At 51.0% G+C, this 13802-nt stretch overlaps 1 protein-coding gene across 1 annotated transcript in view; it reads right to left on the bottom strand.

Moving 5' to 3' along the window:
- The window catches only part of GRIK4 (glutamate ionotropic receptor kainate type subunit 4), a gene marked incomplete at its 5' end in the record, with an annotated part of 311497 nt that extends 298006 nt beyond the window's left edge, over positions 1–13491 (bottom strand). Inside the window, one exon of the mRNA XM_082626891.1 lies at positions 13410–13491. Coding sequence (XP_082483017.1) covers positions 13410–13491 — 82 coding nt within the window. The remainder of the gene's footprint in view (positions 1–13409) is intronic.
- Positions 13492–13802: the final 311 nt, after the last annotated feature.

The following is a 13802-nucleotide window of genomic DNA, read 5'->3' as shown; positions in this document are numbered from 1 at the left end:
GACAAGCAGAGTAACAGACAGTTTGCTGGGACTCTGGGGGGACATTATTCTTTCTAGGCCCCATGGCAGGAAATAAACACATCGCTCCAAGCCAAGCCCAGCAGAGCCCACGTGACATGGCTTCAGATAACATTCTGCTTGTAGGTTACTCCTTTAGAGCCCTGACATGTTAAATCAACGTGATGAAGTGCTTCCCGTCACACAGTCCCTTTCCAGCTCTCTCGCTCCTGTGGCACAGTCTCAGTCACAGTCATGTGGCCGTCCTGTCAGGGTCCCTCTACCCATGGAGGGAACGCGTTGGCTTCAGGGCTCTGGGCTTGTCTGCTTCTCATGCAAAAGACTGGCCTTAACTGGAGTCAGACAATCAGATCAAGGGTTGGACTGGGGCCAGTTTCCAAGTGCAAGCACAGTCCCCTGCACACAGCACTGCTCATGAGAATGATTTCAAGAGGCTCAGGCTCCTATCTTGGGAGCCATCCAAACAGAGGAACAGAATAATGGTCCCCAAAGATGTCCACGTCCTAATCCCCGGAATCTGTCAACGTGTTACCTTCCATGGCAAGATGGACTTTGCAGAGGTCATTAAGGTTACAGACCTTGAGATGGGGGGATTATCCTGGATTATCCCAGCAGGCTCAATACAATCTCATGAGTTCTTAAAATCAGAGAACCTTTTGTGGCTGAGGTCAGGGAGCTGTGATCTGAGAATGGCATGATCCTGAGCTTTGAGGATGGAAGAGGGGGGCCATGAGCCAAGGGTTGCTGCAGACTCTAGAAGCTGGGGACAGCCTCAGCTGACAGCCAGTAATAAAGTAAGAACCTTGATTTTATAACTGCAAGGAATTGAATCCTGCCAGCAACCAAAATGAGCAGGAAATGGATTCTCCCCTAGAGCCTCCAGAAAGGATCACAGCCCTGCTGACATCTTAGTTTTAGCTCATCAAGACCCATGCTGGACTTCTGACCGTAAATTAATAAATTTATCTGGATTAAACCACGAAGTCTGTGGTAATTTGTCATGGAAGCAGTAGAAAATTGTAGTAATAGTAATTAGAATAGAACTACTGATAATAGCTATTATTTATTGGCCTCCTACTAATTATCAGGCATTGTGCTAGCTGTTTTGCATACATTACCGTACGTAAACCTCAGTAGACAGGGTGAGTATTATTACCCCCATTTCATAGTAGAAAACAGAGGCCAAATAATTTGCCCAAGGTCACATGCTGAAACTATAATTCCTTTCCAAGTTTGTGTGTCAATAAAGCCTAATCCCACTCTACTACCCTACGATGCCACCCAGAATTATGCATGCCATAACGTTGGGCAAACTACTATTTTTGCAAGAAACAAAAGAAAGGGAACTGTTATCTACTAAATATTACTAGATGCTACACACCATGTATGGGACTTTACATATCTCCTTTCAATTAACACGATAACCTCCTGCATGCTAAAGTGTTATCTCCAGCTGACAGATGGGAAACTGAGCGTGAGAAAGGTTGAATAATTTGCCTGAAGGAACGTGGCTAAGAAGGGAGAGTCATACTCGTGGATTTTGAATCCGAGGCTGCCTTGTCCATAATGCTTAGGATATGAAGACTTGAATGTGAAGCCCAAGCTCCCCGAGGTGACCATCCTCATGGCTTCATGGTAAGAAAGGCACTGGATCGAGACCCAAAAGGGAGCCCCGCCCAGGCTGTAACCACAAGCCAAAGGCAACAGCTCCCGCCCATCCCACAAGAGGGTGGCCCTGTCCAGTGGCCAGTATTGCTCTCTGAGAGATAATTCCTGGGCAGATGAGGAAGAAGTTGATTAAATAAAGGGAGAGCCCCAATGGGGGTGATCCATGGATACTTACACGCTATTTCATCTCCACCAAGTCCACTCATTTGCACTTCACAACTAAATTCCTTTAGCTCTCGAGGTTTTCCCAATTGGCTCTAAAGGGGAAATTGGCATTCAACCACCATTCGAGGTAAAGGTCCCTTTAGGTTCAGGAACTCCAAAGGCTCCGGGAAGAGCAGGGAACATTCCCTACAGATGGCCATTGGAAAGCGTTCCCCTTCCCTGTCCGCTGGCCCGAGGCTGCCCGGTGGCTGCCCAGAGGTGTGAGGCCAGCTACTGACACTCTGTTCCCACCCAGGCCGTGGCCGGTGCCTCTTTGGAACGAGTCCTTAGCAGAGCTTCCTGCTGAGGCCCCCAGGCCTATCCACTTCCCTTTCCTGTCATCTTGGAGAAAATCCCTGTTCTTTCATCTGTGAGCTGAAAGCTCAGTCTCACGTGGTTAGATCCCTGCCACTGGGGGAAATTTATGAGTGTTGCCAGCAAAATGGCATTCCCTCCCCTGCCAGTGTCACTCCCTGTTTGAAAGACCATGTACTATAAAGGGTGGGAAAGCACATCTCGGAAGAAGCCACAGGGGTGACACAACGTAGGGAACCTCCCAGCACCCGACTGCTTAACACAGGTATCTTCAGACATGGGGGCCACCCGCTGCCTGCTTTCAAAGAGTGGCATCAGGTCTGGGGTTGAGAGCAAAGTCAGCCTGAGAAGAGCCAGAGCTGGGGGTGTGAGGGCACATTTCACAGGACATAGATGGAGACCTAGATGGGCTTTCTTTAGCCAAAAGACGGGTCAGCCAGGGCTTGGTGGGCATGGGTCCGACCGGGGGCTCTGAACCTGGAGACCACATCCCATCAGGCCGGAGCAGGTGCCCGTGGTGGACTGGAAGCAGATGAGGGGAGTGCCTACCTCTGATTTGGGGACACATCCTACCTGGGAAGGAGAAAAGAGAAAACCCATTCAGAGGAGGGTGACCAGGATGACAAGTGGAATCCAAATGCTGAGAAGGAAGGAACAGTCGGATGAATCTCTGAAAGAAAGAAGATGCTGGGGGCTGTGAAATGACAGTGCTTCAGATCTCGGACATGCCGTCAGAGGGAAGAGCGCAAGGCCTGTTCTGTAGGCTCCTGAGGGTGGAAGGCACAGAGAGACAGATTTGGCTCAACAGAGAGGAAAACCGATGGTCGGAGCTATTCAAAAGTGGACTGGGTTATACGGGGGACCCTTGCCACCATCAAGATTTTGTGAATCTAAGTACAAGCGGTCAGGCCAGGTGAAGCACTGGGAGAGTCCGCGGCAGACAAGAAGCAGGTACCCTGGCTAACACTGGCAGCTTCAGGAAAGAGTTGGAAGCAGGTGGCAGGGTCCCAGCTGGGAGGCTGGGTCCAGATTCAGGTCCCCAAGCTCTAGGAAGACTAAGACAAGCAAGGCCTGACCAGAGTCCCACGGGAGCTCAGAAACAGTCGGAATATGAAAGTGAGGTTTCAGACTTGATGACGAGACAGAAACTTGAGCACTGCAACGGCCGTACAGCTGGGGGAGGTGACTCTAAATCAACAGCTCGGCGTTTGGATCTGAGGGACAAAGTAAGACCAGTGGCCAAGACTCATTTTGATGCCGAGTCATTAACCTGCTGGCTTGGACTTCCTCAGAATGGGATGGAGATTAGCCTTTAGACCCAGGGTTTGCCGCAGGGACCAGAGAACCTGGGGACAGGAAGCCAGCAGGGCCAGTGCACTGTCCTCGGCAAGGAACACTTGTTTAGAACTTCCTTTGTGTTGAGTGAGGCCATCATCATCTCTGCCTTCCAACAGCTTTCAAGTTTGAAGCTCCTTTGGGACCTCCCTTGGGTCTGCATCATTCACTCATTCAGTAGACATTTAGTGAGCACCTTCTGTATACCAGGCACTGTCTTACATGCTGGGGAAATAGCAGAGAACAAAACAAAGGGCTTTGCCTGATGGGAGGACTCAGATAATAAGCGAATAGGACCCAGTTTGTCAGATGGTAACAAGTGCTATAGAAAAATCAAAGCAAGGAAGAAAGAGAGAGAGATGGCGAGCAGGGCATGACCTACAGTAAGTGAGACAGTGAGGCATGCAGACATCTAGGTGAAGACTGTTCTAGGCAGAGAGAACACCAAAGAAGCCAGGGGGAGGGGCTGGTGTGGAGTGAACAAGAGGCAGAGGAGTAAGAGATGAGAACAAATAGTAATAGAACAGTGGGTCAGATCGTGGAGGGCCCTGTGGGAGGGACCCCGTCAGGACTCTTTCTTTTCCTCTGACTTGAGATGAGATGAGATGGAAGGCTCTGGAAGAGCTGAGCAGAGGACTGACAGGATTCAACTTCCATTTTAAAAGAATCATCCTTGCTACCATTTTGAGAAACAAAAGTGACAGGAAGAGAGAAGCACAGAAACTAGTAGGAAAGCTTTGCAGTGATCCAAGGGAGAGAGAATATTGTCTCGGAACGGGAAAGCCACAGCGGAGGTGGCCAGAAGTGGTTGGGTTCTGGATATACCTGGAAGGTACAGCAAACAGGACTTGCTGATGGGGAGGATATGGGATATCAGAGAAAGATGGGGTCAAGCGTGACTCCAAGGATTGGGACCTAAGTCCAAAGAGATAGAATGGCATGACCATGTATGAAACAGGGGAGATGGTAGGAGAAGCAGGCTTAGAGGGGAACGTCAACAGCTTGGACAAGTCAAATTTGAGTTTCTCTTAGACATCCAAAAGGGGATGAGGAGTAGGTGTATAAGTCTGGAGTTATGGGGAGAAGTCAGAGCTGGAGAGGAGACTGGAGAGTCATCGCATCGAAAGCCATGAAACTGAATGAGATCACTAGGCAGTGGGTGGAGGGAGAAGAGGTCTAAGGACAGAACCCTGGGGCACATCCGTATTCAGAGGTTGGACATACGAGAAGGAATCACCAAAGGAGACTGAGAGTCCAAGGAGGGAGGGCAAGAACCAAGATGGAGTGCGACCCAGAAGCCAAGAGAGAGAAGCGTTTCAAGGAAGAGCGAGAGAAAGACTATGCCAAATGCTGCCTGTGAAATGAGGCCTGGGGACAGATGATTGGATGAGGCCATGGGGGCACCATGAATGGGGGCGAAAATCTGATGGGAGGGAGTCCTATTGATTGGGTAAGAGAGGAGAGGAAATGGAGATAGCTTTGCATAAGAATTCTTTTGCAGAGTGTCTCTGCAATGGGAAGGAGAGAAATAGGGGGTTAGCTGAAGAAGGATGTGGGGTTAAGGGAGGTTTTTAAGGTGGGAGATCACTCAGATCCACTAGCCAGTAGCGGGGACCATTACCTCGGTGTGAAAAGCCCACGACACCGGAAAGGTAGAGAAGATAGAGCCCAGTCTCTCAGGATGCTGTTAGGCTGGTGGGACGGATGAAATTCAAATAAGGTTTTTTAAATGTTTGCAAAAATAGGTGGGTATGGACCAATGAAGACAGCGCAACCCATGCGTGACTGAGTCAGCATGCATACCTCTTGCGCTCTGAGAATGCTGGAAGTAAGAGCTTTCCAAACCGGGTGTGGATTCTTGGCTCTTAGAAAGAGGTGAATTTAAAGCAGGATTTAGAAAAAGGGGAGAGACGGCATTTGGTGGAGGAGTGGAGAAGTGTGCTCCAGGCAGGGGAAGGCTGAGAGATGCCAACAGTGCCGTTCCCAATAACAGGTGTCACTTTCCCAGCAGTTACTACACGCCTGACGCTATTCTAAGTGCTTTCTATGTAATAACTCATTGAATTCTCATGAAAACAAGAGGTAGTAACTACTGTCATCCATGTTACAGATGAAAAAATTGAAGCACTAAGAAATGAAGTTCTCACTCAAGGTCATATAACTAGTAAAGGGTGGTGCTCGGATTCAAACCCAGGCAGTCCGGTTAGAGCACAGGCTCTGGCGTCCACCTCTCCACCATGATGGAGCCTTCCAGAGCCAACCCCAGTGCTACCCAGAACACATCAGGCTCTGTGGTGTCCCCCTTGCTCTCCAGACCCCTATCAGCTTGGAATAGCCATGGAAGGCAACTGGGTGAGTCAGGACAGAAGGGGCTAAGGGAAGAGGGAAACACATGGGAGACCCTCTCACGGGCTGCCCCAGGTGGTCACCCACCCCCAGTTACGTTGGTTTTCCTCCTGAGTCCAGCACGGTGGCACTACCTCCCGGTCAGGGGCTGGGCACGGCCCCGGCATGGCCCCACCAGGCACCTGCTGAGCCCAGACTGAATGAGTTGGCCCCGCCCTCTGCATCACGCCCCTCATCCGTGTGGGCTTAAGCGGCAGCGGAGCCCCCACAAGCTGATCGGCCCCGGACTCAGCTCGACAGGAAGGAACACACACCAAGAAGACACAGAGGGGCTGCTGGCCAGCCCGACAGCTATTGGCAACCCCCGCCCAGCTATCTGCCCCCGCATCCAGACTAATGAGATCTAAGTGTGACCGCTGTCTTGCCTGCAGCTGAGCTGCGAGGCTGTGGGTGGGATGCGCGGGCCCCGCCGAGGCACACACGTGTCTTCCGCCCACTTGGGCTCACACACACTCAGGCGCTCGGCTGAGAGCAGGCGGCAGCCTCTGTGCTTCTCCGACACCTCAGCGGTGGCCGCAGGGAGAAAAGAAACACCCCAGACAGGTCTACACCAACAGAGTAAGGAGATTCAGTAGGGCTTCATGTCTTATCTGGCTTAAGCCACTGTGACCGAATGGGGTCATGGCTTAAATCAGGCAGATGGCTGCCTCCACTCTAAGCTCCCATGAATGGCTGTTAATGAGAACACAAGGATAATAGGATGCCTCCCAAAGAGTATGAGAACAGACCAAAGGCTAAAGTATTCTAGCACAGGAGCCCAGCTTGGAAGGGGTCCTGGAGGTACCAGGTCCAACCTCGCACTGACACTGAACTCTCTGTCCAGCACAGCTACGGCCACCTCCAGCTGTGGGGACCGCAGTATCAGAACAGCCCATTTCATCTGTCGGGTAAACATTTTTTTTTTACATCAAACCCAAATCTCCCTCCATAAGTATCATCTCTCCCTACAACAAACCACCCTCCCAAAACTAGAGCTTGCTAACGACTCACTCCCCATCCCAAGACTCTTGTAAACCACTTCACAGAGCCGGAGACGGGCTTTTGAAATTCTGACAAAATATTACCATGCCAGTTCTCTCAAATCATGTGTGTCTCTGCCAGGCAGGGCTTCATCCAGCAGGACGGAAGATACTGCGGACCAGCACACGTGTGGAGGGGGCAAAATGAGAGTCTGGGAAAACCAGGCCCTTCTAGCGCCAGTGGACACAGGCAGCCACGTACCAAACTTATTTGGAAATCAGCTCTATGATCTAGGGCTCAAAAGTTCCCTAAAAAGCTAGGGAACAACAGCCGCCTCCCTTCTCTCCAATACCCCTGCTTCTGGGACCTTCCCCAGTTTCCTCCTGCAGACTCACCATGATATGTTTAAGAAAACATAACGTTTCCTACGGTCACCTGCCTGTTCTCTTTAGCTCAGCCTGATTTCATGAGGTCCTGGGCGTCGGCACTCTGGCCCATGGTGGCTTTCCCATCAAGAATGTACTGCTGGGGAACCTCCCTGGTGGCGCAGTGGTTAAGAATCGCCTGCCAGTGCAGGGGACACGGGTTCGATCCCCGGTCCGGGAAGATCCCACATGCCACGGAGCAACTATACCCGTGTGCCACAACTACTGAGCCTGCGTTCTACAGCCCGTGAGCCACAACTACTGAGCCCGCCTGCCACAACTACTGAAGCCTGCGCACCTAGAGTCCGTGCTCCACAGCAAAGAGAAGCCACCACAGTGAGAAGCCCGCGCACCGCAACAAAGAGTAGCCCCCACTCGCCGCAACTGGAGAAAGCCCATGCGCGGCGACGAAGACCCAACACAGCCAGGAAGGAAGGAAGAAAGAAAAAGAAAGAATGAATGTACTGCTGGGACTTCCCTGGCGGTCCAGTGGTTAGGACTCCATGCTCCCACTGCAGGGGACATGGGTTCGATCCCTGGTCAAGGAACTAAGATCCCACAAGCTGCGCAGCCAAAAAAAAAAAAAAAAAAAGGAATGTACTACCAACAGCCTAGGCTATTCAGGACTCCGCCACCTCAGCTGTCCTCTGGTCCTCTGACTGGACTCAGTAGGCCAGGCCCCCTTTGTCCCTGCCTGGGAGATGTCCTATCCTCTTACTCCCCTCCATGTGAGCTTGAGCAAGCCGCAAACTCTGTGAAGCTCAGCCTCCTCTTCCATAAGATATGTTTACTTCTACCGACCTTGCAGCTTGTTGGGGAAACTGAATTAACACATGTGTAAGATACACTGTAAACCGTGGCACCAATGTCACCAGGCAGTTGGGAGTCAGGAATCCTGGCACTGCCACAGTGGCCTTTGCCAGCTCACTTTGCCTACTGGGACCCCAGTTTTTCACATCTGTGAAATGGAGCACCTAGGCCTAATTCATCCCTCACTTCTCAGCAGAAGAGACTATGGCCAGAGTCTGTAGATCACAAGTGGGTTCCGGAAAGGTTGAGAGAAGATAAACATCCTCCAAGTATCTGGTGTGGTGCTCCTGGCAGAAGACCAAGCAGCAGGCGAAGACAGATGACTCCACACGGTACACTGGCCTGGATGCCTTTCTAACGGCAGCCAAGTCTCCCTCATCCCTCTGAAGATGTGGTGGCAGCAGGGGTGGGGCAGGAAGGAGAGGAGAGACAGCCTCGTGCAAGCACACATGCAGGCAGACACCCTCATGGACTGTCTTTGGCAAACTATCTACTCTTGCAAATACGTATTTTGTACACTTATTGTTAAATAAAACCAGCTGGCGTTTTTGAGCACTGACCGATATCTGGGAGAAGAGAAATTTGAAAAGTGACAGGTCAGTTCAAGCTTCAAAACTTGCCATTAGATAGTTCATCCTGCAAACATTTCCGAAGTACCCCTATGGGCCAGGCACTGTGCTAGACCCAGGAATACAGACATAATAAGAAAGACACAGATCTCCTACAGGGGAGGGATCTGTGTCCCAGAAAGCTTTGTACATGGATTCCCTCTCTAGATGACAGATGAAGGAGAAAGTCATCAATTTCTATTTGTCACTAATGTGAAAGACCAACTGATTGCTTATATGGGTGACTCGATTTGGAAAAGAGATCAAGAGTTACACACGGATCAAACTCTCATAAATCACATCACGTGGTCACAGTATGAAGGGGAGCCCACTACTCAAAAAGCCCCACAGTGAGTCCTCGGCAAAGCACCGAATTCTGTTGGTATATTTGGATCTTGGTGTGTCCAATATATTTAATACATAGCAGAACAGGATAAGAAAACCAGTGCTTTTTATTCCTCCCCCTTGCCTCCCCCAATTCTTTTATTATCTTCATCTTCATAACATTTGAATGTTCTATGTTTAACATTCTCTCTGCAGGACTTGGAGCTCATTGAGGGAAAACTACCTCAGTAAAAAACGGGAGTTATAAAGTGCTTGGGGTCCTAGTAAGAGTGTCAAATAAATCCAAGCTCTTGCTGCTTCACCTCACAGGGAAAACTTAAACAAGAAAGAGGTTCAATTGCTACAATAACCTGCTGATGTCTAGTGCCACCCACACTGAGCAGGACTCTGTACCACCCTGAGCGAGCCTTTCAAATCCCCAGGCCTCAGTTTCCTCATCTGTCTGATGGACTTTGTCTGGGTCCTTAGGCAATTATTTGCGAGTAAAAGAATCAAAAAAGAGCAATAGACTATAAAAGCAATAGTGATTCCATCTTTCAATTCCTTTGCCAGATAGAACACAATATATTTAATGTGACTGCTGGGATAATGGGATATCCCAAATGTCTCCAGGGGTGTAAAGCTGCAGTACGGCAAAGCAGAAAGAGAAGCTTTGGGGACAGGTTCGAACTGCAGTCTCTGTGTGACCTTAGATGAGTTATTTAAACTCCCCAAGCCTCTGTTTCTTCATCTATAACATCTGATCATTAATTCTGATGTGAAGGTTGCCTGAAATATGTGAAACACCTAGCACAGTGCCTGGCAGAGAGTGAGGTCTTTCCAAGTGGTAATTATTAGGGGGATTATTATTAATTAGCACTGTGTCCTCAGTGTTGGCACATAGCACTCAATAAATACTTGCTGAGTGGATTAATAAATGAATAGTTGAATCCTTGTTTTTACCATTATAGCCAAAACTTGCCTTAGAACCCAATCAGGATCTCCAGCCCGTTCCTCTTTTCCCTTCTAAGTAAGACAGATAGATGGACATTTTCTCTTTCTCCTCCTTCTCCTTTTTCTTCTACTTCTTCCAATAAGTCTACCTCCTGAAGCACAGGGAAGACCAGAAGAAACCTTAGAACAACGATGCCGAACGTGTTCTTGGGAAACCACATCTTGTAAGGGCCGTGGACACATCCACCCACCCATGCACTGAGTTTGTGTGATATGCTTGCATACGTCAAGTGTCGGGACCTGCATTACCTGGTCAATCTCCCTTGGAATGCAGAATCTGGTGGGAAAATGCCATAACAATCAGAGCACAACCCAGTAAGTGTGCTGGAACAGGGGAATGGGAGAATGGCTGGAAAAAGATGATCTGACTGCCACCAGCCCCGCCCCCTACTTGCTGTGTGACCTTGGCCAAATCACCACCCCCTCTGGGCCTCCCTCCTCATCTGTGAAATGAGCAGGTTGGAAAATGGAATCCATAGAATCCTTTACAGTTCTAAGATATAATGATGATCCCTTTAAGTCATGGGGGGCTGAAGAGATGGTGAGGGTGGTCTCCTCGGGGCATTTATTAACTTGCGGCTCTCACAGTCATCACTCAGAGGACCCAGAGGGACAGAAGCGAAATCAAAAGACATTTTCAGAAGAAAGATGAGTGAAACAGGTTGACATATGTGTGAGAGTTTGGGGAATTTATGCGGGCAGCCTCGCCATCATAAATAAAATCCCTTTCCCTTACCCAAAGCCTCATTCGTTGAGTAAACGCCGGACACTGCAATAGACAATTTGGCTGTATCTCCCACCCTGTGCCTCACTTGAATGAAAAACAGCAGTCCCATGGCAGGGTAGTGGGCTCGTCACCTCTTTACAAACATCCACGTTGTCACCAGCTGACAAGCGGGGCGGGGGTTGGAGCAGGCGGGGCAATTTATCTCCGAGATTCCTGGTCCCTCCGTGCAGCCTCCCTCTCACAGCCATCTACTCTGAGGCTGGAGGTTTGGGAGGAACCCCAGGAGAATCAAATGTGGGGAGAAGTGACCCGTGGGAAGTGGGGGAAGGAGCAGCAGCTCCTCCCTTTCCAGCGAGCCTCTGGAGGACTTGGGGGACCCGTCGCCATCAACGCTGGTCCAGCCCATCTGTGTGGAAGGCTGCCTGCCACTAAGCACAGCTACTTGAGTTTTGTTGACCTACTTCTCCTCCCATCCCTGCCCTACTCCACATCCCCTCTGGAGTCCGTGTAATTAGCACCTTTCCATCCATAAAGCTCCTGGCTCCCAGGATAACCAAGGAGACAGCAAAACAAGCCCTGGCATTGCTGCTTTGGCTTTTCTTTACTTTCCTCTCTCTTTGTTGGCTTCACTCTGCTTCCTGGCCTCTGTAGATTAGGCCCAGTCTGACCTTGCCAGCCAGCAGGGCCCCTGGCTGGAAATCAGCTGGACGTGGCCTGGCATGAACCAGAACGAGTGCCAGCAGAGAGGACAGAACTGGACAAGCATTGTTCCAAGTGTGGGGATGAGAGCTTGAGAGCCCCTTTGAAGCCCCCCACTGTCACACAGCAGGCCAGACAGTGATCTGTCAGCTCCACTTTCTGCTTCTCTCCCGGGGAACAAGTGTCAGGAGAGCCGAGGCCGCGAGGAGCTGCCAATTCCGGCTCAATCCCTTTCTGCTTCCCATTAGCCACAAATAGAAATTGATGGGTTACCGCTTTAGCCACTCATTTAGAGGAGGAGAAAACCTCACAGCAAATGCTGAATAACTGGAGGCATCTTATAAATTAAGCATCTTAAGGATATGAACTGTTTTACATTGCGGCTAAGCAGAATTAAATTAGGTTTTGAAGTTTCAGTAGAAGTGAATGGGGAAGAGGGAGGGAAGATTTTGTTTTTAATTCCTTTTTTCAAGTATGCAGAGTGGTGAGCCGAAGGCAGGATGAGGGGAAGAACTGAGTCACTGGTCTTTGCTTCCGATTCCAATCAGCTGCCAGTGCATATGCACAGAGAGACGTGCCCATGTACCCACGACGGAACACGGAGTAACTCGGGGACCTGCAGCTCAGCCTCTGGCCCATGATGCCTGGCCTTGCCAGGGCCTCCTGACCACCCACACCACCATCATGCCCATCTCTGGGACATTAGAACCAGACCTAATTGCAAGTAGAGGAGTTCAGGAGCTTTAGGCCAAGTCCTTGGGATTCTGCATCATGATCTTCATTCTAAATCATCCTCTAATGCTTTCAGGTTCAAGTTTAGGATTCTGCCTCACTCACAGGATCCACTTTCCCCCCTTCCCACCCCAGTCTGGGCAGAGGGGCTTCAGGTGGGCCCCCGTCTGGATAACTTGCCTGGTGTTTGGGTCCCTCTAGGGCTGTTGCCTGGCCTTGCCTGGGGTTCCTGCCATTGGACTGATCTTCTTGTGACCAACACACCTGCCTGGATTTCTCACTGCTGTGCCCCACCTGTCTGCCCACAATGACTCCCTTCCCTATACACATGTACACACCCCAATTCCTGACACCCCATGCCTATCCCAGGCCATCAGATGACCACACAGTGTCTGCTGGACTGGACTGTGTCTCCTTGTCTCTGCAGCTGGGGCCATGTCCCCAGGACCCGGATCAGCAGGCAGTGGCCCAGCCTGCAGTTAAGGAGATTTGCTCAGTCTTGGAGGTGTTGGGGGCAGGGGAGGCAGTTGATTTCTCAGGCACTCCTGGACCCCGGAAAGAGCCAAGTCTTCCGCCAGGCATGGGAACGCTGATGGGGCCAGTGGTGGCAGTGCCTGCCCACACCCAGAATGGGCACCCCCATGGCAGCAATGACAAGGGAGGGAGCTGGTGGACACACGCCATTGAAGTGCCCTGTCCTTCCTCTCCAGAACCAGGGTAGGGCGAGCAGACATCAAGGCAAAGGCCCTGCCAAGCAGCTGGGTCAGGGGCACCAAGGACACTTCATCTGAACACACCCTCCAGGAAGCCTTCTTGGATTGATCAGAGGAGAGAAGAGATGATCTCTGCTCTGCTCTCTAGCCCCTGGATTTGGAAGCCCCATGGCCATTCCCACCCTCCTTCACCTACAGCTGTGACCAGCTGAGTCCATCACAGACTGCAAAAGGCTCTCAACATCTTTTTTCTCATCACAAGGGGAGCTGGGCAGCTTGAGCAGATTGTAGCTGTCAGCCTGTCGGCTGCCCGACGACCACCACCCTTGCCCCAGCCAAACTCAGGGAGGGCGGAGTGCAGGGTCAGATGTCCCCTGCGGACACCTGGGGTGTGGAAGGGGCATCACCCAGGGCTGGGCTGCCCCCAGGGTGCCACAGGGGTAGCACTTACCAATCCTCAGGGAGTGCGGACCGCAGGCAACCATCACGAGCCACGTGGGAAGCAGCACCAAAGGCGCCGAGACGCGGGGCATCTTCTATAAATCCTCATGGAGCCCTCCGCTGGTCTGGGCATGACATAACTCTGCGGGAGAGCGAGGGAGAACGTGAGTAAGAGTCCTATAGGCTCAGGGGCCCCGAGCTACCACCCAGACAGCCTCTGTGGAAAGGACCAACACTCCCTCCATGAATCGCTGTGCCCGTAGGGGAGCTCCAGGCCGGCTCCAGGCCTCTGTTCTTCCTGCCTCTGCCCAGACTCACAGAAGCCTCAGGTTCTAAAGCCATCCCCCACCCTGACCACCGTCAAATCAGGGGCAGGAGGGTGTGACTGTGGTTGAATGATTCA

Source organism: Mesoplodon mirus, assembly GCF_964341445.2.
Source record: "Mesoplodon mirus genome assembly, chromosome: 7".
Classification (NCBI taxonomy): Eukaryota; Metazoa; Chordata; class Mammalia; order Artiodactyla; family Ziphiidae; genus Mesoplodon; species Mesoplodon mirus.
This window is presented reverse-complemented; position numbering and strand designations above follow the sequence as displayed.